Source organism: Erinaceus europaeus, chromosome X, assembly GCF_950295315.1.
Source record: "Erinaceus europaeus chromosome X, mEriEur2.1, whole genome shotgun sequence".
Taxonomy (NCBI): domain Eukaryota; kingdom Metazoa; phylum Chordata; class Mammalia; order Eulipotyphla; family Erinaceidae; genus Erinaceus; species Erinaceus europaeus.
In genome coordinates, this window is record NC_080185.1 from 104793249 (window position 1) to 104819610 (window position 26362).

At 39.9% G+C, this 26362-nt stretch overlaps 1 protein-coding gene across 7 annotated transcripts in view; it reads left to right on the forward strand.

The window, feature by feature from the left end:
* The window catches only part of DMD (dystrophin), a 2449111-nt gene that overhangs the window by 1520874 nt on the left and 901875 nt on the right, over positions 1–26362 (forward strand). For all 7 annotated transcript variants that reach the window (XM_060182733.1, XM_060182732.1, XM_060182735.1 and 4 more), the window contains 2 exons: positions 12778–12925; positions 15235–15384. In XM_060182733.1, coding sequence (XP_060038716.1) covers positions 12778–12925; positions 15235–15384 — 298 coding nt within the window. The remainder of the gene's footprint in view (positions 1–12777; positions 12926–15234; positions 15385–26362) is intronic.

Consider the following 26362-nt stretch of genomic DNA (forward strand, 5'->3'; position numbering starts at 1 on the left):
CTCTCCCTCTCTCTGTCTTCCCCTCCTCTCTCCATTTCTCTCTCTCTCCATTTCTCTCTGTCCTACCCAACAACTACGACACCAATAACTACAACAATAAAAAACAACAAGGGCAACAAAAGGGGATAAATAAATAATAAAAAGGAAAGTTTATGGCAGATAGCTTAGCCCCAAGATATTTTTTTTCTTTTTCAGAGATGAATTATTATATCTGGGAGTTTTTGAGACTCTTCCAAGTCAGTGTACAGTTAATGTCTATAAAATCATATACGAGTCTTTCAAACTGATGTTGAAAGTTAATGAGAAAATGTGCTTAATTATGTGCAGGGAATTATGAATACTTGATACTCCTCAGTATTAGGAGGAATTGTAGATACTGAACATTCAGCAAACTTGTGCTGGAGAAATAGCATTTCTTCCCAAATTAATTTATTGACTTAATGAAATCTCTATCAAATTATCTGGTGCATGTGGTGCATTATGTTTTCTGTCTAAATGATCATCATATTACATAAATTCGAATAGCTAAGGTACAGAAAAGGGCGACCCTGTCAGAAATTGCATGTATTTAAAATCTGTGGTTGTCAATGTCATGAATTACTATCATGAAAACCTAGTGCATATCAGCAAACAGCCTTATTATGTATAAAACTGAAATATGGAGAACCTAGCAGCAATCAATGGAGATTGGATTGTGGTGAGCAAAATGTTAATTTCTGGAAAATGTTTCAAGGATAGATACTTAACTATATATATGATTAAGCACTATGTTATTTTATTTTGTTTTGTTTTATCCAGAGCATTGTTTAGCTCTGGCTTCTGATCATGCTGTGGTTGAAGCTGGGACGTTAGACCCTAAGGCATGAAAGTCATTTTGCATTATCATTATATTGTAATCCCATCCAGGTGTGTGTCTGTGTGTGTGTGTGTGTGTCTGTGTGTGTGTGTGTCTGTGTGTCTGTGTCTGTGTGTTATGACTTGATCCACAAAGGCATCTAAAGGAATGTACAAATGTTGAATGCTTACAGCTTTCAGAATAGTGCTAATGACAGAAATTATTTAATAGAGAAAGGGAAAATAAATTAAATCAATAAAAATATTATTTAGAGGAAAGTAGAAAAACTAAAGGTTAAAAGGGAAGTTGGAAAAAAGTAATCTCCATAAATCTTTAAAATAATGTGGGAAAAGGTTTTACAAAGGATTCAGGAAATGTGAACAATAGGTATAACTGAAAATTGACAGTAGAGACAGAAATGACAAATATACACACATAAGTACAATTTTTCAACTTTTCTACTATTAAAAATGTAAACAGAATTTATGGGAAATGATATTTCTTCTATCAGGTATATAAATCATAATGCTCAGCAATGGTAAAGTGATGGGACAAGTATTTATCTGTTGGTATAAGTGTCTGAGTGCCCTGGCAGCCAGCATTCAAAGAACCTTAGCAATTTTCACATCAATTCTTAGTATTCCTATTTGTCATCATTTATTTTTTTTGCAGGACAATTAGATGTGTGAGAGATAAATGCACAAACAAATATGTTTGTTGTAAGGTCATTTGATCTAGTGAAAAATTATCAATAGAGCTAAACGAAATTCCTAACAACAGAAAAAATAGTGAAATAAATGTTATATTTGTGGATGGCTTGTTATTAAGATCCTTAAAAATCAGGTTTTCAGGAGTTCGGCGGTAGCACAGTGGGCTAGGCACAGGTGGCACAAAGCTCAGGGACCAGCGTAAGGATCCCGGTTTGAGCCCCAGCTCCCTATCTGCAAGGGGTCGCTTCACAGGCGGTGAAGCAGGTCTGCAGGGGTCTATCTTTTTCTCCCCCTGTCTTCCCCTCTCTCCCTTTCTATCTGTCATATCCAACAACGAACAACATCAATAACAACAACAAAAAAAATCAGGTTTTCACTTAGTGGTCAATGATGTAAGAAAATACAGTTGAATAGTAAATGAAAAATATAGTCTCAGAATTTTTGTGGAGTTGATTTAACTATATAAACCTCAGTCACAGCAAATAAGTATATCGACACTGTCTTGATTGGGTAGTTCTTTTACACCTTTACTGAAGCAAATTGATTTATTTTTATATTTGATTTATTTATTAATAAGAAATATAAGAGAGAGAGAAAGAACCAGACATCACTCTGGTACATGTGATGCCAGGGAGTGAACTAAAGACTTCAGGCTTGAGAGTCCAATGCCTTATCCATTGTGCCACGTCCTGGACCACACAAATTGGTTTATAGAAGTTGTAGATATACAACTTTATATTTTGACATCTGTGAATACTATTTATTTGATCACCAAAAAAAGTCTGGTTTTCATGTGTTACCATATAGTTAACTCCTCTCCCTTTAACCTCCTAGTCACCAGCAATGCTCTCCAATTCAGTACTGTTCTCTGTATCTTAAGATTATATTTTTGTGGGGGCCGGGTGGTGGCGCATCTTGAGCACACATATTACAGTGCACAAGGCTCCAGGTTCGATCCCCCGGTCCCCACCTGCAGGGGGAAAGTTTTGCAAGTGGTGAAGCAGGGTTGCAGGTATCTCTCGGTCTCTCTCCTTCTCTATCACCCCCTTCCCTCTCAATTTCTACCTGTCTCTATATAATAAATAAATAAAGATGATTTTTTTTAAAAGTATATTTTTGTTTGTACATATATTTTATGTATGCATACATAATGCATATGTATATATATATATATGTATATGTATAAGAAATCATCATAGTATTTATCTTTCACAGTGTGACTTCTGCACAAACCCCTCCAGGCCCACCCATGTTGACAGAAATGTCAAGATTTCATGTTTCTTGGGAAGAAGTTTCCATTTGATATGTAGACCACATCATCTTGAAATTTCCATCTGGCACTGAGGTTATTTTCATAGCTTGACTGTTGTTAATAATCCTGCAGCGAGCAGAGTAGTAGGTTTGTCTTTTCAGGGTAGCATCTTCGAATTCTTCAGATAAATACAGGGAAACGGGTAGCTGGATCAGTTGGTAGTTTGACCTTTGTAGTCCCTTGAGGATCCCCCACACTATCCTCCTGAGTGATTGCACCAACTTACAAACCCATTGACAGTGGGCAAGTGCTCCCTTTCTCCCACATCCTCGCTGATGTGCGTTACTTCTTGTCTTTTAGATGCTAGCCATTCTAACTGGGAGGAGATGAGACTGTGATTTTAATGTGCATTTCCTTAGCAAGCAGTGATTTTGAATCTTTGCACGTGCCTATTAAACTCTTATCTTTTCAACAGTCAAAAGAATGAGTTTAAGGTTGAGAAAATAGCCTGCATGGATAGTGTGCCTGCTTTGCCATGCTTGTGAACCAGTTTCCAGCCCAGCCGTGATGCATTGGGAGAAGCCGTGGTGCTGTGCTGTCCCCTTCCTATCCCTCTCTCTCTCTTTTTTTTTTTAACTTTTATTTATAAAAAGGAAACACTGACGAAACCATATGATAAGAGGGGTACAACTCTACACAATTCCCACCACCAGAACTCCATATCCAATCTCCTCCCCTGATAGCTTTCCTACTCTTTATCCCTCTAGGAGTATGGGCCCAGATCATTATGGGGTACAGAAGGTGGAAGGTCTGGCGTCTGTTATTGCTTCCCCGCTGAACATGGGCGTTGGCAGGTCAATCCATACTCCCAGGCTGTCTCTCTCTTCCCCTAGTGGGGTAGCGGTCTGGGGAAGTGGGGCTCCAGGACACACTAGTGGGGTCGTCTGCCCAGGGAAGTCCGTTTGGCATCATGGTAGCATCTGGAACCTTGTGGCTGAAAATTGATTTAACATATAAAGCCAAACAAATTGTGGACTATCCCTCTCTTTCTGTCTGTAAAGAAAGACACACACACACACACACACACACACACACACACACACACAGAGAGAGAGAGAGAGAGAGAATGACCTAGTGTGGTGAAGCAATAGTGGTGACACAAATATTAATGATGGTGAAAGTATACCTCTTCTCTACCATACAGAAAATGTAACACATAGATTAAAGACTTGAATATTGTACTTGAATATACACATTATATAGAAGAAAAATAGAAGATTAGCACCTTGACTTTTATAGTTATACTTCAAGAACAAGAGAAAAAAATCAGGACAATCAAAGGTCAAATCTCGAAGCTTTTGCACAACTGAGGAAACCATCAAAATGAGATAGTTACCCAGTGAATGGGGAAAACATATTTGCTAATCATAAAACAAATCAGGTTATTAGCAAAAATATGTGAAGAATTTATACAGTTTGGCAAAATACCAAATTATCCAATTTAAAAATGAGTCAAAGATCTGAATAGACATTTCTCCAAGTTCATCTAATAAATTTCCCTAAACATCTTAGATGATTAAATCTGCTTCCGGCTGAGTAAATTTCATCTCCTCAGCTATAGAAGGCAGAAACACTCCTCCAGCAGATATGATAGGCTGACTCTGTACTCCCATGGCTTAAAACTGGAAGCTGCTAATCCAGTTTCTTCCATGTGTGAATGAAGCATCCATCTTGTGGTAGTTCTACAGGAACTTGGTACCGAACTCATCAGTTGTCTTGTGGTAATTGCTCAGTAGTCCCCAGCTGTTGATATTCTTCTGTGGCCTTTGATCCACAGGTCCTGTTGAATCTCTTTGTACACGTCACTCTTGCTCTGTCTTCTTTTCCCTTGGTGTGTCTTCATAATTTTGACATTCACACCTTTGTTGCCCAGCATGTTGTGATAATCACATAATTGATTTCTCAGTTTCTTGTCTCGATCGCCATTCATGCCCCTCTCCATCTTTCAAAGAGTACCCAGCAGGAGTGTCTGATAAACAAATGTATTCGCTACTCAAAATCTTTAGTTCTTCACCTGCAGATCAAAATCAGATTTTATAGGTGCTTCCATAACCCAGCCTCCAGCCGCCTCCCCAGCTTCATCTCCTGATCCTCCTCTCGTTTTTCTCAAGTCCCTCAGTGCTACCAGCTACAGGCAGCCTTATTTTACATGCACGACAGGGCCTGACATGTTTGCAATTGGCATAAACTCGTGTACCCAAACATGGATTCCACAGAAATCAGTGCCATATCCTCATTGATTCTATGAATGCAAAATGAGCTCAAGCATCAGTTGTATATCACTGATGACAATACTCATTCATGACTGTTGGTATGCTTCTAAATTCTGCTTATAAGACCTGTTTTGATCATCACATTAGGTTCACTTGTATTACTTTCGATGTGGTCTATTTACATAATCACTGTTTTACCTGGGTCCCACCCTGCCTGCAGGGTATTGGTTTCATCCCCACTGGTTAGATGGAAGCTTTCTATGTTCTGTTCGCGCTCTTTTTTTTTTTGCTCCGCCCCCTCTCCTAGTCATTTTCCTTTCCCTTGCCACTTCCGGTGAAGAGATGCATAAAAGGCGATGTATCTGATTAATCAACGAGATACTGCTTCCCAGCTCAGCCATGAGTCCTTGGTCGTCTCTCTACCGCCCGTGAAGCCAGCCCGGCATGTGACTCCAAACTGAATATAGCAACGTTCTCCCGCTGCATTAAGAACAGCAATGTTTTAAGTCAAAATAACCAGCAATATAGGGGCAACCATGTAAGCTTGGTTATTACATCTGTGGTGGGATGTTGTGGGAACCTGCATTTCATGCATTCAAAATCTGCATATCCTGGGACCTGGTGGTGAGGCATCTTCTGGTAGAGTGCACAGGTTATGAAACACAAGGTTTTGGGTTCAAGCCCCAGGCCCCATCTGCAGGAGTGTGTGTGAGGGGGGTGGCTTGAAGAATAGTGACACAGTGTTGCAGGTGTCTCTCTTTCTCTGTCACTCTCTACCCCTCCTCCCTCTCCATTTCTCTGTTTCTATACAATAAGTAAGAAAGTAAATGTAAACCGTGACTACCTTCAAAGACTTTTTGAAAAAGCTATTCCTACTATCCCTTGGACTTCACTGAAAGGGCAGGCTGCACGATCTCTGCGGACCCAGCCACGTTCACTTCAGAATGAAGTCCAACAAAGCCTTCAGAAATTTAGGGAAATCCTCCAAATTACTGCTATGCTAGCACTCTGGTAACTCAGAGGGTGATATTGTGTGGGGAGAGATGCTGGTTACTTTGAAGTGAAGTTTGAGGAATAATGCCACAAATACCCATGTATTTTATTTTCTGTGCATCTGGCAGAGGAATGGGAGAGTAATGATGAGTAAATTACGATTGTTTCTCAGACAAATAACACCACAGTTCAATTCACTGCCTTCCCAGCGCTAACCCACCAGCATGGATGGTATTTAATCTCTTGGTGCAACTGAAGTTGTTGTTTATTTCCTGAATCTGATAGTGCATGTTGGTGAGTCAATTATACCACGTTTCCAGAATCAGTATTGCAAAGAATGAGAAAGATTATGTTTAAACAGAAATGCATGCAAGATGAAAATAGTGGTGGGGGTCTGGAATCGGCACACATATCGGCATGTGCGAGGACCAAGGCTGAGCCTCCGCCACCTTAACACACAAAAGAGTAATGTCACATGCAGTGAAGTGTTGTGGTGTCTCTCCTTTTCTCTCTGTACATATATCGAAACAAAAAGGAGAAGAATAAAAGAGTCCACCAGGAGCAGAGGAATTGTGCAGATACAGAACTCCAGAGATAGTTCTGGTGGTAAAATCAAAGAAAAAGAAAGAGAGGGTGGAGGGAGGGAATGTGCTGGTGGGAAAAGTTTTCTATTTGTGTAAGTGTGAAATAATGAGCATGAGCTGATTTCTTCTAAGGAGAGAATTAGAGGGAGAGAGAGTGGGAGAGAGAGAGAGAGAGAGAGAGAGAGAGACCTAGACCCCAGAACACCCAAGATTCCTTCAGTGCTTTGGTGCCTGGGCCCAAACCTAAGTCATATACATGGCAAAGCAGCACACTACCGAAAAAAGAGCTATTTCACATACATACCATGCTTCTGGCCCATGGAAAGCATTGTTCCAAGATACAGGTTTATATCAAAAATAAAACAGAAATCCTTGGGCTCAGAAGACAGCATAATGGTTCTGCAAAAGACTTTAATGCCTGAGGCTTTAAGTCCCAGTACCACCATAACCCAGAGCTGAACAGTGCTCTGGTCATTCTCTCTGTGTCTCACTTCCCTTAAAATAAAATGTTTTTTTAAAAAATAGAAGTTCTCTACAGGGATGCAGAGGTCACATAGGCTCCTAAGCTGACTATGGGCCCCAGATCACATCAAGTCAGTGGGGTTTACAGTCAACAATATTTATATACCTTTCCCATATTTGGGAGCTACTCTCTTCCCTAATGCAGCTTTCTGGTCCTTTTTCCAGCCATGACATCATCTCCCCAGACAATAACTTGGATCCACCTGCATATCAGATTTCAGGCTCAGGGAAAAAAAAAAACTAGTATAGCCACAGGCCCTTTGGAGTATAACTAAAATAGGCCTACTAGCTATCTACAAAATGGAGGACCCCCATCTCTTCATCTGCACTATTCCAGCCTTTATGTTCATGATTAGTCAACAACTTGTTTGGCTTTATATGTTAACTGTCTTTTCAGCCACCAGGTTCCAGATGCCAGCATGATGCCAACCAGACTTCCCTGGGCAGATGACCCCACCAATTTGTCCTGGAGCTCTGCTTCCCCAGAGCCCCACCTCACTAAGGAAAGAGAGAAGCAGGCTGGGAGTATGGATTGACCTGTCAATGTCCGTGTTCACTGGGAAGAAATTACAGAAGCCAGACCTTCCACTTTCTGCATCCCACAATGACCTTGGATCCATACTCCCAGAGGGTTAAAGAATAGGAAGGCTATCAAGGGAGGAGATGGGATACGGAGTTCTGGTGGTGGGAATTATGTGGAGTTGTACCCCTCTTATCATATGGTTTTGTCAGTGTTTCCTTTTTATAAATAAAATTTAAAAAAATACACATCCTTCCCCTTGGGCCAGGTGGTGGCACACCTGGTTGAGCGCACATATTACAATCTGCAAGGACCCAGGTTTGAGTCCCGTGTTCCCAGCTACAGGGGGAAAGCTTCACAAGTGGTGAAGCAGCTCTGCAAGTGTCTCTCTTCCTCTCTATCCCTCCCCCTTCCTTCTCGATTTCCAATAAAAATAATAATAATAAATAGAAATTCTTGCCCTTAGGAAGCTTAACTACCTAGGATATAATAGGAAAGAATCAAACCTTAAAGCTTGTCAATTTAAGAAATAAAGTAAAAGAAGGTAGGGGAGACAGCAGAATTGTTTTGCAAAAGACTTTCTTGCCTTAAATTTTAAGTTCCCAGGTTCAAGCCCAAGCACTACTGTAAACCAGAGCCGTGCAGATTTCTGAGAGAGATAAAAGGAGAGGGAGAACAGAAGAATGGCACTTGCGGGGGGGGGGGGGGGGTCTTCTTGGTTGACTAGTAAATGCAACAGCTTAAGAAACCCATTTGGTGTTTCTGAAAAAATGCAATATGGGTCCCAAGAGGAGAATTTGATCAGTGTTCAGCTGGAAAACAGTGTGAGCCACATTCATAATATGATATTTTTCTAGTTGTCATTTGAAATTACAAGCAGGTAAAACCAGTACACACACACACACACACACACACACACACACACACACACACACACACACAATGCTGCTTTACCCTTGGTCTCCAATGCTATGTGAATTCCAGGAGTTCTATTTCTTGCCTCTCTATGAATATATTTTGTTTGGCCCAATATATAATATCCCTATTTCAACCAACACATGATATGAAAAGTGCTAATGAGGTATTTTAACCTGTTTTATAAATGTCTGTGTTATTTTCTTGGTTCACAACCAAATCAAATAGAAAATATAGAGATCATTTTTTTGCACTAAGTCTCAATTTGGATGTGTTTTCTTTTATAATTTTTATTTTTGCACCATTGTCCTCAGGTATTATTTATGTATTTTCAATAGTTAATAAATCTTTAAGTTATCAATGTAAGGAAAAATACCTTCAGTTCAGTCCAGGACTCCCCGCTTTGCAGTTAGCCCTAGCCTGCTGGGGCTGTGCCATACAGCAGGCCTGACTTTGCTCCTGCCACAGGTGGGAACTGGGGGTTTAAATCTGGGCCCTTGTGCATGGTATTATGTGAGCTAAACCGGGTGCACCACTGACCACCCTGGTCACAGGTATGTCTTTTTATTTATATAATTTTTATTTATAAAACGGAAATATTGACAAGACCATAGGATAAGAGGGGTACAACACCCAATTCCCACCACTAGAATTCCATATCCCATCCCCTCCCCTGATAGCTTTCCTATTCTTTATCCCTCTGGGAGTATGGACCCAGGATCATTATGGGGTACAAAAGGTGGAAGGTCTGGCTTCTGTAATTGCTTCCCCGCTGCACAAAAGTGTTGCCAGGTCGATCCATACTCCAAGCCTGTCTCTCTCTTTTTTTTTTCCCTATTGGGGCAAGGGTCTGTGTAGGCAGGGCTCCAGGACACATTGATAGGAGTGTCTGCCCAGGGAAAGTCAAGTTGGCATCATGGTAGCATCTGGAACCTGGTGGTTGAAAAAGACTTAAGATATAGTGCAGAACAAATTGTTGTCTAATCATGAACCTAAAGGCTGGAACATTGCAAATGACGGTTTAGGGTCTCCATTTTGGAAAAAGCTAGTAGGTCTATTTTAGGTATATTCCAAGGGGCCCGTGACTTTACTAGTTTTTGCCTGAGCCTGACAGCTAACATGCAGGTGTACCAGATATGTTTTTAACATGCAGGGCCCATCTCAGTTCTCACCTTACATTATCCTGAGTGCTCTACCACCTACCATATTGGACATAGTAGACCAATAAATACCTTGTTAGGCCGCTGAGGTGACTGGATTTTACTGTTAACCAGTAGAAGCAGTAGAAGACCACTGAGTGCAGTGGTAGCAAGATAGGATTTGGGTTTCCGTGGTATCTCATCACGTGATGTGGGTCTCTCTACGACCTCTTGTGTTGAGAATGGAAAGAGACTATATCCTTACATGCCCCCAGAGCGGATTTAGACAAACTCATCAAATAGCTAAGCAGAGTGGAGACATTATGCATACCCAATACCTAAATCTGGTTTGAGTAGGGAATGTAACTGAATTTTTTTTCAAGGCCTGGCCATTGTGTTAGTTACATTTTCTCTTCATGCTTCAAGATCCAGGTAAAACACCTTCTTTTATGGGCTATTTTCTCTGCACCACCCCACAAAGCACTCACCCATCTACAATCCCTCCTCAGAGTAAGCAGCTACATGCTTCTTTCCTTTCCTAAACTGTAGTATGCTCAAGGCAAGGCATGGAACAAAGCCTCCTGTAAGCCTAAAGCCCAGGAATGTCTAGAAGTTTGCAAATCCTCCAATATTTGTTGACTTGGAGCATAAAAGTAAATTGGCAAGACGTTCCAAATTGGAAGCAACGCAAATGCCTTCCACCAGAATATATTTATGTATACAACTGAATATTGTCCACTCAGGAGATTACACAAGTTAAATTATACACGGCATGCATGATTTCTATAAGCATTCTACTGCATAAAGAAGACAAGATATCAAGAGGATATAGTATTGATTCCATAGCCATCCCATTCAATGCAGGAAAAAATAGTTGATAGAATTCTGTTTCTGAAGCTCTTGGAAGTTTGATTACAAAGGACAACAAATGAGTCTGAGATTCTGAGACAACTTAATTTGCTTTTCTACTGTGGTAAAGCTGTGTGTACCTGCATAGTTATATGTATGACTCTTTTTTATTATTTATTTATTCCCTTTTGTTGCCCTTGTTGTTTTGTTGTAGTTATTATTGTTGTCGTCGTTGTTGGATAGGACAGAGAGAAATGGAGAGAGATGGGGAAGATACAGATGGGGAGAGAAAGATAGACACCTGCAGACCTGCTTCACCGCTTGTGAAGCGACTCCCCTGCAGGTGGGGAGCCAGGACTCAAACCTGGATCCTTAAGCTGGCCCTTGCGCTTTGCGCCACCTGCAGTTAACCTGCTGCACTACAGCCCGACTCCCATATGTATGACTCATATGTCTAGTGTACTTCACTTCAAAGCTGTCATATACGTGACACATGGGTGTAGGTGACACATGGGTGTAGAGGCTAGTAATATATTAAATCCCCCCTAGTAAGTGGTGTGTCTTGTCAGGCAAACAGCCCAGAAACTAGGCCTGGCAGAAAAGGAAAGCTTTAGAGCACCCGGAGAGGTTCCAGTACTGTGGTGTCTCTCTCCCAACCACTCTCTCTAGCTGCATGATGCATGAGACCCTGGTTCTCCAAAGGGGGAGGGTGGGGATGAAAGACCTCTACACAACAACTGGTTTTCACTAATAAAAAAGACATCGGGGGGGGGGGCAGTGGGTGGCACACCTGATTTAAGTGCACACATCAACAGTGCACAAGGACCCATTTTCAAGTTCCTGGTCCCTACCTTTAGGGAAAGCTTGTGGTGGTGAAGCACTGCTGCAGGTCTCTCCCCCCTCTTTGTCCCTCCCTCCCTATCTCCCTTTCTCCTCTCAATTTCTCTCTGCCTCTATCCAATAATAAAAATAAATTTAAAAATAATTTTTGTTCAGCTGCTTTTTTGTACTTAAGAGTAAATATGTTTTTGGTGTATTGCACCAAAGTAGAAGACTCTGGGGTGGGAGGATGGGGGTTCAGGTCCTGGAACATGATGGCAGAGGAGGTCCTAGAATGGGGTTGAATTGTTATGTTGAAAACTGGGAAATGTTATGCATGTGCAAGCTACTGTATTTTATTATTGACTGTAAACCATAAATCCCCTCAATAAAGAAAAAAAAGAATAAATATGGTTACTTGAGTAATATAAAGTATATACATTTTTGTAAGTAAAAATATTCTCTAGCACAGCTTGTGTTGAGTATTGAAAATCTGCTTTCCACTTCCCTGACTCAAGATTATGAGCTGTAACTTCGAGTAAGCCTTTGCCTGAAATAATTTAATGTTTTCCTTATATTCTGTCTCTTTAAATTTATTTTCAAAGTATATCCACTTTTATTTATCCTTTATTTGGATAGAGACACAGAGAGAAATTGAGAGTAATGGGGGAGATGTAGAACAAGTGGGAGGGAAAGAGAGAGAGAGGCCTCACCTCTGCCTCACTATTTGTGAAGCTTCGCCCCTGCAGGTAGGGAATGGGGGCTTGAACAATGGTCCTTGTGCATGGTAACGTGTGCGCTCATTCACTTATGCTTCCATTGGACCCTTCTTGTCCTTCCTTTACCTCACTTAGCACAGTCATCTCAAGTTCTATGCCAAAAGGCACTTCTTTCGAATGACAGAAAAGGTTTTTATTAAGTATACACCCCAGTACTTTTCTATCCAGTCCATGGGCATTTAGGTCATTCCTGTATCTCAACTATTGTAAATGGTGCTGGCATGAATACATGGGTGTACATATACTTTCAAATAAAATTTTGATATCAGTGGGATACATGCTGATGCGTGGCACTGCAGGTGCCTGAGGCATTTCAATTTGCAAAAAAAAAAAAACTGGAATTTTTTTCTTGACCAATTTTTGTCATAAAACTTCAGAGATTTTTGAGACATTGAAATTGCTTTGCTCAAAGTGACTACATTTTCTCTTAAATTCTTGTTAACATCTTTCAAATTACTTATTTTCTGGAAAGTGTATGTTGTGGTTGTTGTTTAGTTTTTTTCCAGTTCTCTTCAACAAAATAATAATAATAATAATAAAGTTTGAGCAATGTGTTGTTTATAACACTTTTATTCTTTTTTCTCCAGGCTAGAAGAACAAAAGAATATCTTGTCAGAATTTCAAAGAGATTTAAATGAATTTGTTTTATGGTTGGAAGAAGCAGACAGCATTACCAGCATTCCACTTGAATTTGGAAATGAGCAGCAACTAAAAGAAAAACTTGAACAAGTCCAGGTGAGTATAGTTTTGAAATTTCCCCCAGGGGTAATTTCAATGTTTTTATGGGAAAAAATTATATAAATTTCTTTATTATGTACTTAATAATTGATCCCCTGCTCATTAGGTTATTGATAATCCCTCACAAGTATTTTTCCTGCTTTATTTTGGCCTAACCTGGTGTTTCCTAATAAATGTGTAGTGCGTGCGTGGCGTGTGCACATCTGCCTGTGTCCATAGGTGCTGGTGCTGCTTGGCAAAACTTTAAGAGCTTATTTGAAGGCTGGCAAGCTAGTTCACCTGAGTAGTGCTCTTGCTTTGTTGTGTGCGTCCCCTAGGCTTGAGCTCAGCCCCACCTCACTATGCACTAGTGTCGTTACCTCTCTTCTCTGTCTCTGTCTTTGTCTCTGTATCTGAAAAAGTCACCTTGGAGTTAAGAAGCTCTGATGAGAACAACAACAAAAAAAACTGATTTGAAACTGAGTTTGGATTTTCTGCAGAGTTCCACTGCTCCTATTTTTTTTTTCCTTATTTCATTGATTGGCGTTTTTTTTTTTTTTTTTTTTTTTTTTTGTCTTTATATAAAGACAGAGTTAGAGAGAATGAAAGAGACCACAGTATGGATGCTTTCTTCAGTTCAGTGGGGGCCAATTTCGAACCTGGAGCCATGTATGTGGCAAGCAGCACACTGTCCATATGAGCTGTTTTATGCTCTTCCCCCCTGCCTGGAATTATTTTCAAAACTGGTGACAATCTTTAGAAATCAGAATCCCATTGTGTAGGGGAAAATGCAAGTGCTAAAGCCTCCCCACTGCTTTAGCCTGGAAATAAAGTCACTGGACTTGACTTGCCTGAAGCCCTATTTTGTTGGGATTTGTTGTTTTTGTTTGTTTGTTTTGTTTTGTTTTCTGGGGGAGGGGATGTTGTGTTGGTTCCTGGTCTGTGTTGGTTTAATAGAAGCCCTGCTTATTCAAGTAGCTTTTCGGGCCTTCCCAGTGTGGTGTCTGCTTATTACTGATTACCTCACCTGGCTGACTGACAGGCTCTGATTGTGAGTATTGGATGCACTGGCAGGCTTTTCATTTTGGGTAAAGGATCTATTTGGGATCCTTTTTACCTTCATTGTTCAAAGGAAGGTGAGAGAAAAAGGGAAATTAGCGTTTGCTCATTCCCCTGTTCTGCGCTAAGTATTAGACATATTAATTTTTTTATCTGCTGTTTGTTTACTCTTATTATCAGACTTCCAAAATGGTTGCTAATGTCCTCATTTCACAAGGTCACTCAATCAAATGGGAATGGAATGGCTCCTCTACCAAATTTTCCTTTGTTTGCACATGCAAATTAGACGCCAAAGTCAACTACTTCTTTCTGTCCAACGGGAGATTTCTACCCAAACAAAGGATCAGTTAGGAAAATTAAAATATTGCTTGACTAAGTAAGCAAATACTGAACACTTGCTAATTTTCAGATATTACACTAAATACTTAGATAGGAAATAAAGTTTTGGATCCAAAGTTTATTTGAAGATGATAATATCTTAGAGAAACGCACTCTATTCTCCAAAGGGCATCTTTCCTAAATGCATTGTCACACGGAGACTGTGACTGAGAACGTAGTCACAGGCTGCCTGTGCCTTTTGAGTGTTTGCAAAGTCATGAAGTGACTAGAAAGCTGAGTTTGCACTTTATTGAAATTTAATTCATTTAAATTCAGGGCTGGGGGGAATCCGGTGGTTGTGCAAAGCGCAAGGGCCTGCGTAAGGATAGTGGTTCGAGCCCCCGGATCCCCGCCTGCAAGGGAGTCGCTTCATAGGCGGTGAATCAGGTCTGCAGGTGTCTTATCTTTCTCTCCTCCTCTGTCTTCCTCTCCTCTCTCTACTTCTTTCTGTCCTATCCAACAACAACGACATCAACAACAACAACAATAATAACTACAACAATAAAACAAGGGCAACAAAAAGGGAATACATAAAAAAAATCTTTAAAAAGTATTTAGGGCTGGGGGATAGCATAATTGTTCTGCAAAAGACTTTCATGCTTGAGGCTCAAAGTCCCTGGTTCAGTCCCCCATACCACTGTAAGCCAGAGCTGAGCAGTCTCTGGTCTCTCTCTCTCTCTCTCTCTCTCTGTGTGTGTGTGTGTGTGTGTGTGTGTGTGTGTGTGTGTGTGTGTGTGTGTGTGTGTGTAGAAAGCTGTTGGCACTGGAGGTTCCAGTGGATCTTCAGTCAAATCCCTTCATTCGGATAAACTAATCAATACAGGCAAAGACAAGGCAGTTGGAATTGCTCTGGAATTCATTTTAAACACCGTTGCATTTGTCTGTTTCAGTTACTGGAGGAAGAGTTGCCCCTTCGCCAGGGAATTCTAAAACAATTAAATGAAACCGGAGGAACAGTGCTTGTAAGTGCTCCCCTAAGCCCAGAAGAGCAAGATCAACTTGAAAATAAGCTCAAGCAGACAAATCTTCAGTGGATAAAGGTTCGACTTTAACCATCTTCACTGTCACATGCGTTAACTCCTGCAAGTGTTTGTCTTTGCTTTGTTTCACAAGTGCTTTATTGGTAGTTGAGGTTCCAGTTAGGTGGATGGTCTTTCTCCTTTGCAATCACACCAGTTGACTGTTGGGAATACAAAACATAGTCTTGGTCACTTAATGACCAAGTGACCAAATACATGCCACTGTTACTTTGTATGACTTATTCTGAAATTTTTTTATTTTTAAATTTATTATCTTTATTTATTTGTTGGATAGAGTCAGTCAGAAATCAAGAGGGAAGGGAGGGGTAGAGAGGGTGAGAGACAGAGAGACACCTGCAGCACTGCTTCACCACTTGTGAAGCTTCCCCCTTGCAGGTGGGGACTGGGGGCTCAAACCTGGGTCCTTGTGCATTGTAACATGTGCACTCAACCAGGTGCACCACCACCCAGCCCCTTATTCTGAAATTTAACTACGAAAGTGATGAAATAATTAATTCAGCATTCAGGTGTCTATCAACAGTAATTAAGCAAGGTACAAGTGGTCTAGTTCAACAGTATCATACCTCAGAATCACTTATCCACACCTAAGGTAGAGTGAGTCACTTTTTATTATATGGTAACTATCAGAAGGTATTTAAGGTATTTGTTTATTTGCTGAGTTTCTTAATGCTTGCCTATCTTCTTTGCTTGCTTACTTATGAACCTTTGTCAGGTCTCAGCTTCTTTCAAATTGTAATATCTAAACTATTTCAAAAGTGAATAGATTATTAATCTTTAAAATCACATGGTGGAACTGGGGAGGTGACAGTTGAGCTCATTTGTTGCCTGCATAAAACCAAGGTTCAATTCTCAACGACCTTATTAAAAACAAGAAAGAGGAAAACTAATAGAACACCATAAATTGTGGAGAAGTCTTCTGATCTCTTGCTCTCTCACTAACTCTCTCATAAGGAAAGATGATTAGAAATTTTTAAAGATAAGCAATATCAATTTATCATTGTTTGTCAAATACAATCCTTTGCCCACTATACTGATAATGGCAATTTTGTCCTAAATGAAATGAACATTTGTGTGAATCTGCTTCTCCATTATTTATTCTCTTCCATTTGACTATCTCTGCCATTCAACTACAGCCTTATTAACAATAATATTAATAGTTTTGGGGGTCGGACAGTAGCGCAGCAGGTTAAGCACACATGGTGTGAAGCACAAGGACTGAGTGTAAGGATTCCGGTTCGAGCCCCTATATCCCTACAGGTGTTGAAGCAGGTCTGCAGGTGTCTATCTTTCTCTTCCCCTGTCTGTCTTCCCCTCCTCTCTCCATTTCTCTCTGTCCTATCCAACAATGAAAACATCAATAAAAAAATTGCTCACTGGAATAAGTATTGAAATGTCTGAATTGTCATGGTGTGTTTTCCTATATTTTTCTATGCAAAATGTGTCATGAATTTTCTGTCGTGACAGATACCCAATATCTATAAACATTGCATTTTACATTACCTGAGGCCGAAAAAGACTCACAAGTAAGCAGCTAAGTAAGTTAGTAAGATACAACATGAATGGGCATTGAACACACTGCTCTAACTAAGCAAAATACGTTTGACATGAAGATACAGATATAGTATGAATCCCCTGATACATACTATTCCAGAATAGGTCAAGTATTAGAAGTACATTAGAGGTTAATTTCAGTGTAGAGGGATGACGAGTTGGGATGTGAGGAGTTACTAACATTTACAGAAATTCTGTTTGGGAAGATGCAAAGTTTAGATATGTGAAGGTGATGACTGTGCAGTTTGTGGTTATTGTTGTTTTAAGATAGAAACCTAGAAGGCAGAGAAGCAGAGAGAAAGCCAAAGAGTTCACAGCACCAAAACTTCCTCCAATGTAGCTGCAGCAGGGGCTGGACTTGAACCTGGGTAACACATGGCAAACCAGTGCACTATCCAAGTGTGCGACTTCACTGATCCTCGTTCCCCTTTCCTAACCTCAGTTTTGAGAGAGTACCTCACAGTTTGTTGTTGAGTGTTGTTTATTTTCTTGGTGCTTTCCCAGAATCATCATTTGATTTTAAAGATGAAGAACCTGTTCACTTTATAGATACTGTTTTTTATTCAAGATTGCCTTGATTTGGTTCTTTCACCTAATTATATCATCAGAACATCCATTTTTTGGAGCCTGTCAAAATATTGACATGAATTGTGTTGATTGTTATGTAGATCGATAAGTTTGTGAACAGTATAGAATCATTTGATATCTGTAAATTATGCATGTCTTCATTTATCTAATTCTTTTTCAGATGAATTTTAAATAATATTTTCACTCTCCAGCCAGAGAACATAGTACATTTTATTAAATTTGATCTCAAATATTTGAGATGTTTGATCGTGTTAGAAATGAAAATCATTTGTTTAAGATAGTTAATTTTTATCTATTAGAATATCTCACATACTTGCTAAATTAATTTATCAATATAGTAATAGTTTGTAAAGTGGTTTTAGATTTTTTTTTTTTTAGACTTACTTACTTTGAAAGAGACCCCACATGACCACTTAGCTCTGGCATATGTTTTACAGAGGATCAAGCCTGGGATTGCGTGCTTGCAAGTCTCTAGTTCCACTGCCAAAATATCTCCTTCTAGGATCTAAGTTTTATATGGACAGTTATATTATCAAGTACAAGTATTTTCTCTCTCATAAGTCTCCACAATTTTCGCTGTTCTCATAGACTAGAACTTTCAAATTAATATCAATTAAGGAAAAGTGGTGGGGACAGTATTTATTAGTCCATTTTCTTTCTCCAGTAAAACATTTTGACTAATTTATCATTAAATAAAATAATGTTTATTGTTAGACTTCATGTCATATAGCATCGCTTATTCAAATTTAGGAAGGTGTCTGCATTCCCATGTTATCAAATATTTATGCTGAATAGGTATTGTACATATTTAAGTTTTCCCACTGCTTTTATTACAATGATGTTTTTTCTTCCTCATATGAGCATTGTAATTACGAACTATATCTTTGGACTGTGAAATTATTCTGGAATTACAGACATAAATCCTATAGGTCAAGGAGTCTCATACTTTCAATAGACTGATAAATTAACCTTTAGTATATTGTTTGAAAATATTCTATCTCTATCCATGACAGAGAATAGTGACATTTTTTTTTGTAATTTCCTTCTTGTTGATAGAAATGTAATACTTGCCTTATAAAACAAGTTAAGAGGTGGTCTCTCTGTTTCCCGAAAGAAATTGCTCAAGATTAGAATTATTTCTGAGATATTTGGGAAAAATCAGTGTGTGTGTGTGTGCGTGTGTGTTGGCTCAATTTCTATAATACACACAGTGATCTTTGGATTTATTTTCTTCCTGAGTGTGTCATCTTTCCAAGGTTTTACTTTTCAAGAAAATTATCCATTTCCTTGTCATTGTCTCTTTAGGGGCTGTAGGCTTTTCTTCATCTGGTTAGTGATCTTCTATGTATTTGTATGTAAGAATGAGAAAATGGAGAGTCAGACTGATAGCTCTTTTGTTGCTGGGTCAGTCTTGTTGAATGGATATTGTGCTCTGTGTGCTGAGGTAGGGAGCCGACTCTCTTGCTAACAGATTTCCTTCTGACTGTGTAACACAGTGAGCTTTCTTTGCAGGTACCCATACCAACTGCTGAGATACGTTCCAGTTGCCAATTTAAATTCCTTTACAGTAGAACCACACCCATACCAACTGCTGAGATACGTTCCAGTTGCCAATTTAAATTCCTTTACAGTAGAACCACACACTTGATGCTTGCTTTGGTTTATGTTTACCTTTGCTATAGTAAAGCAGTTCATCGAGTGCGAGCTTTGAGCAAGGGCCCGGTTTCTAGATACATTTCTCTTTTTTGTCACCAGGGTTATCACTGGGACTCGCTGCCAGCACCACAACACCACTATTCTTGCACCTTTTTTTTTTTTTTTGCTTTCAATCTTTCGATAGTGATGCTGAAATAGATGGGGGGGTTAAAGAGAGACATCTCTGGCACTTGCTCATGAATCTTGAAACACCGTACAGGTGGGAACCAGGGACTCGAACATGGGCCCTTCTGCATGGTAACTTGTGAACTCTACTGAGTGTGCCACCTCCTAACCCCTCGCTACAAATGCTAGTACTGTGGTTTTAGCTAGATGCTTAGCCCCAACCATCATGACCTTCTAGGCCTGCCGGAGTCAATATGTTCTCAGATGCATCTTCCTCTCACTGCTCTTGACCTCCTAGGGATATTTGGCAGCTTCTTCTCAAGCTTGTTTAATTCGCATTGCCTTTGTTCTGTCCAAAATCTGAAGCAAATTGGAATCCATTAAATCAGGATCAGTGCTATATCAGGCCAAGCAGATACTGCAGAACTGTAATTTTCATGTAAGACAAAATGGTTTCTTTCAAAAAATGGCCCAACTCCCTCCAAAGAGTTAGTTGTTATTCATCAGCACCCAACTAAATTGAGAGGTAGGAAGACATTATATTGAGAAAAAATTCTGTGCATGGAAGATATGAAAAGAAAATAATAGCAACTTCATGTCTAGTTGTGTTCACTTATTATATTTTAACTTAGCACTGCTGAATTTTTTGTAACAGATAATTTTCATGACTGATGAAATATTTATAAAACTTAAAGAAGTACCAATTTTATGGCATTAAAATTAAAATAAGTACTCTCAAGTCTCTGTAATTCCAGAGAAGGTATTCAGGAGAAAAACAAAACTCCTTTTGAGTAAATCATTTCAAGGTGATTATTTTCCTAATGAAAAACAGAGTTTCTTCTTCAATGATTGCAAAACAGTCTTGTAAGGACAGAAACACCTGCATAAGAAGGAGTGTGCTTCCCTAGTCAATTAATTTTGTTGAAACGTAACAACACAAATAACGTCGTCCCTCAGAAAATGCGAACAAGGAGGAGAAATGCCCCCAAATCTCTCACAACGTTTCTGCTGATGATGTTAACACACAAAAAGGTGGAATCATGAGACAATCGTGTGGGGAGGCTGAGTGGCAGTACATTCGGTTGAGTGCAAAGTTATCGTGTAAGGATTCAGGTTCAAGTTTCCAGCTCACACCTGGAGGGAGAGGGGCTTCACAAGGGTGGCTTACTTTTGCGCAGTTATGTTTCCTTCCTGAACTAAGAAAATAATATTGGGAAGCAATAGCATTATTAAGGGAAGGGCAGAACATGGAGCAGGTCCATTGTACAGCAGTTGTCTTGCCCCAGTCTGGCTAAGACAGAGACAGGCAACACAGCTCTAAAGCTGAATCCAGGCCTTGGCTTACATAGGCAACTGCCTCCAGAGAACTGATCATGACATGATATTTTCACTTTTTTTTTTTTTTTTGCCTAATGCACAGCCCGAGGATCCAAGACCTCAGGTTCAAACCCCAACACCACCATAAGGCAGAGCTTGAACAGTGCTCTGGGTTAAAAATTAATTAATTAATTTAAAAAAGCCACAATAATGTTATTGAGATGCACAAAACTATAAATGTTATTAGAGTTAGTTTCTGAGTGCCACCCCTGTTCCTTCATACATAGCAAATGTGGTGCTTTCTTCAATATTTATTAATCCTTGTCTTTCTTTGTTCATCCTCAGAACACAGGAGTGCAAGTATGTGTGTTTGCATTGGGGGTTCTCTCTCCCTTCCTGCTTCTCCCCATCACTGTGAGTTTCTTCTTCCTCCTCCTCTGTTAACAGTGCCTGTGTTTGTAAATTGACATCTTTCAGTATCCACTATGAAACAGCTTTTCCTTATGCAAGCATCTCTGCTTTTCTATGCCCTGGGAGGGTAAGTGGACAGACATTCTCTTGTTCTCTCTCTTTCTCTGCCTCTTAACTTTTAAATCTGGCTTTCATTTCCACTGCTGTCCTGATTACCCAATATCCCCCCCTTATCAGTGTGTGTAATTTTAAAAGTTTTATTTTTTATTGTTTCATTTTAGTTTATTTATTTTATATAGAGAAAGTTACAGTGAAAGACAGCAGGGCACTTCTCTGCTCTGGCTTATGGTGGTATTATGGATTGAACCTTGGACCTCAGGGCCTTAGTAATAAAAGTCCTTTGCACAGCCATAATTCTATCTCCCCAACTCTCTCCTTGCTGCCTTATACATTGTGTTTTGGCATTATTTCAGTGACTCAACGTTCAGTACCAATACATGCATTCTCAAGTTTTGGTTTTTTTCTTCTCATTGTGTGTGCTTCCCATACTTAATCACAGTGGTAAAAAGGTGGAATGTTTCATAAACTCCAAACATTGTCCCGATGAAAAGTGCCCGAGGAAGCTACTTTACCCACACATCTAGATCAGAACTCTGAGTTCTAGAAAGGTTATGACTTACTTGAGACTACATAGTTCTCCGTGCAAATGCAAAACTCATTATAATATGGAGTATTAAAAAATTTATAGTGTGGGTCCAGGAGGTGGAACAGTGGATAAGTCATTGGACCCTCAAGCATTAGATCCTGAGATCAATCCCTGGCAGCACATGTACCAGAGTGATATCTGGTTCTTTCTCTCTCTCTTCTCCTTTCTCATAAATGAATAAAAATATTTTAAATATTTATAGTGTGGATAGTGTGTTTTAAAAGGGAGGAAAAATATTTCCTCATTTTATCCATGGATATTTTAAAGACAAAGCCAGGCCCCTTTTTACAGAATGCTTTTATTATCAGTGAATCAACAGAACTTTACAAACTTAGAAGATTTGAGGTGTGTATTTTCACAGCCACATATATGTAATCCCCCAAACCCACCATCACACTGCCTTTCTGTCCTTTGTCTTTCTCCCCTTCTCTGTGATAAACCTCACCAGCAAGATGTTTTTAATACTCTATGAAAATCCAGCATGGATTGTAGAGACCTGGTCCTTCAGCAGCAACTCATTTCCATTTTATTGCCACCAGGGTTATCCCTGTGACTTGCTGCCTGTACAGGGAATCCCCCCATCAGGGTGACCTTTTTCCCCCTTTCTTTTATTTTTTAATCTTATTATCTTATTTATTTATTATCGAATAGAAACAGAGAAATTGAGAGGGGAGAAGGAGACAGGGAAAGAGACAGAGAGACACCTGCAGCCCTGCTTCTTCACTCATGAAGCTTTCCTCCTGCAGGTGGGGTCCAGGGGCTTGAACCCAGGTCCTTGTGCACTGGAATGTGTGCGCTTAACCAGATGCACCACCATTTGGTTCCCCCTTTCTTCTATTTGATAAGACAGAGAGACATTGAGAAGGGAGGGAGAAACAAAGGGAGAGAGGAAGAGAGACACCTACAGCACTGCTTCACTGCTCATGAAGCTTACTGCTTGCAGTTGAAGACAAGGGACTTGAACCTTGTCCATGGTAACATGCCATGTGCACTTTGCTGGGTGGATCACTGCTGGCCCCTCAGTTACATTTTAAATGGTAATTTTCCACCGTCTGCATACTGAAAATTTGGTCTGAGTATGAACATTTGTCAGTTAATTGTGCTGTGGGGCAGACTAGATTTAAAAAGTAACTTTGGGCCAGTGAATTAGTTGTCTGTTAGAGCATAGAACTTGCATGTCTAAGGCCACAGAAGCTGCAGGTTCAATCCCCAGCTCTACCTTATGCCGGCACAGAGCTGTGCTCTTGTCTTCTCCCTGTATCCTCTCTCTTTCATGAAAATATAAATGTTAAGTAAGTTAATTTCAGATTAAAAACAACTTTATTGTCTTGGTAAGTTTGCTTTCCCATTTGGTATGAATTTTAACTGAAGAAAAGTATAATGATGATGAAAATAAATTGGAGGAGAAATTTTTCCTAACTGGAAATTTCACTGTGGCATTTTTAAAATAATCCTTTTATTAGCATAAAGAGTTGTCCTATGGTAGCTTAGTTTAGAAAGAAGAAATGACATAACAAAAAAAGGAGTTTTCCTGATACAGAGTAAGTTCTTTTATTTCTTTAGTGACTTTGCTTTAACTCAACTAAATTATATAGTGTCAGCCCTAAGCCTAGAAGGAACTTATTTTCTTTCTAATAACTTCAAAATCTGAAAATGGCATTAAATGGAAACTTCCGTATGCCTACTTCTCCAAGTAAGTATGAATAACCAGTAAAGATCAAAGCTGTACTTAAAGAGTACAGATTGTAAATTCTTAACCCAGTTTCATTTATTACATTGCTAGCAGAGCCAATATGTAATGCAAAAATAAAACAAATGTGCTACTTCATAAAAGGTCAAAATCATATCAAACAAATGAGCTTTTCTGAACATTTTTGTTCCCATACCTCTAGACACGATGACCTTTTTTTTTTTCCATTAGAAAATTTAATACTGAATCTTGACTAGTATACACATATCTTCTTATCCCTGGAGCTTCAAGCCATGGGAAAGAGAGAGACTGAAGGCTGGGCTGGTTGATGTATTCCATTTTTTTTGTAGTCAACCACCTGCCAGAGCTTATAACGGATCTATAATGGGTTTCTTACCTTTCATTGTGCAGAAAGTGGATTGATAGATTAGGCCTGGGGCCATCGAACCATGGAACCCCGGGTTTCCCGGAAAGAGTTTATCACCCGCTGATGGCATTTCTGTCTCGTGTCAGCCTAGAAGGATGAGCTCGATTATCCGAGAGTAAGCTGGTTGGCAGAATCAGCAGTCCCCTCATCCATCCACTCAACAGCCAAGGGCAAGACTAGTGCTCAGGTTATGAAGGGACTGACCAAGAGGTTAATGGACACATTTTGTTGTACTGCCTTTGAATTTGCTTCCTGATATTAGAACCAATTACAAGGCATTGAGGAGGCCATTTTCACATTTATTGTTAGAGGAAACTCTGTCTTGCTGAGGTGTGTGAATTGAATGGTGTTTTTATAATTAGTTGGCTGGACAAGTTGTCATTGGGAAAAGTCTAGACCCCCTTTAGCATGGTTGGTCAAGTGCCCAGAAGAAATGGACAAGGAAATAGACCAGAAACAAAGTTATTGCAAGGGTGTTTTCAGAAATTTTTGTCTGCTCATACAGTTGTGGTCTGTAGGCAGCCTGTGACTGATGGTTCTACCAGGAGTGCAGTCTCTCATGGTGACATGCACTGCCTGTTCTTAGTGGTAGGGGCAGGGATGGAGGCATGGTTTTCCACAGGACCGTGATTCTCTAAGACTTGTAAAAGAAAGGCAGTCTGCACCTCAGTCATAATGGAAATAACTTCTGTGAAGATTACTTTTGTTGCTAACAAACTCTAAACTGATGCAGTTAGACATTTAAAGCTGCCTGATTGTTTTATTTATACCGAGTGATGTTGTTCTTTCTGGCTGAATCATTGATACTGCAGCTGAAGGGGGTGAGGTAAACTGGACATGCTGCATTATCTGTTCATGTGGAAATGAAAATACAACCAAAGAAACAGGAGAACTACTAGACAAAGACACATGGAAGTAGACATTTTATAGGGCTTGAAAGGCACAGAGAACATTTTTTATGTACTGAAATAGTTCAGAAAGATGATATATTAACATTTTCAATGGTTTGAGTAGGCAGTGGGAGGCAGAATGATTAAATAACCACTTTTACTTTGTGTGAAGAGTCCATTGTTACTGTTGTTGGATAGGACGGAAATTGAGGGAGAAGGGGAAGACAAGGGGAAAGAAAGATAGACACCTGCAGACCTGCTTCACCATTTGTAAAGAGATCCCCTTGAAGGTGGGAAGCCAGGGGCTTGAACCCAGATCTTTATGCTTTACACTAAGTGTGCTTAACCCAGCATGCTACCGCTTGCCCCCCAATTCACAATCTTGGAAATAACATTCAACTGCCCCTTAATAACTTTGTCTCAACCAAGGCTTATCATTCATTAGCTGGCAGCTGTAGACCCCCTATTTCAGCCTCTTTCCCCTTGTGTCCTTTTCACAATGGTGCTAAGTTATGGAAGCCTAGTCACCCATCCCTATAGGTTAAGTGAGAAACAAAGGGCATAGCATACACCAGAATACCTTGGAAGCAGGAGTACTACCACAAAGCAAACTCTGGTGACACCAGTGGGAGATAAGAGAGAGAGAGGACATGTGCCAGTTGGAGGAGCAACCGTTTTCCAACTTGAGTGGATGCAAGATTCAGGCTAGGAGCTTGCTACACTGGGGTCTTTCAAGTGAGAGATTTGCCTAGGATCCAAGCTTCTTTACTCCCTGTGATCGCTCTGCGTCTTGGCCTACTCTTTCAGAAGTAAGGAGGTAGAGGGTAGGCTGCCAGTCCCTATTCAGTGGGGTATTAAAACAATGCATTCTGAAGTACTGTCAAAGCTCTACCTCCTCTCTCTCTCATTTTTACCAGGGTACTAGCTTATTATGGTGCTAGGGATTGAACACGGGGCCTCAGAGCCTCAAGGATGAAAGTCTTTGTTCATAACTACTCTGCTGTCTCTCCAGGCCCTGCCAAACTTTTCTAAAAACGTTTGCCTCTTGGACCTGGACCTCCAGGAGTATACGTTTAACCTTGGAGGAACACATGAGCCTCTTTAACATATTCACACCTTGAAGCCCAGCCCTTTTGGGGACTCCCAGGCAAGACAGAGCTGCTTCTGGATGTCATATCAGAAAAGAGAATTGAATTATGAATGAGAAGTCATATGGAGATAGATAGATAGATAGATGTATAGATAGGTAGATAGATGATAGATAGATAGATGATAGATAGATAGATAGATAGATAGATAGATAGATAGATAGATAGATAGATAGATATGACTGACAGAAAAGGATATACAGAGGGAAACCAGAGGACTCCTCATCTCTGGTTTACTGCGGTCCAGGAAATTAAACCTGGGACTTTGGAGCCTCAGGCATAAAAATCTTTTTCAGGACCATTATGCTGACTCCCCTGTTCTATAGACCATATATTTGTAGGGAGGAGACACACATTAAATCTAATAATATCATTATAGATGCAGCTATGTTCATTGCCTTTGTCAGTTTGGTTGGTTATAGGCACCTC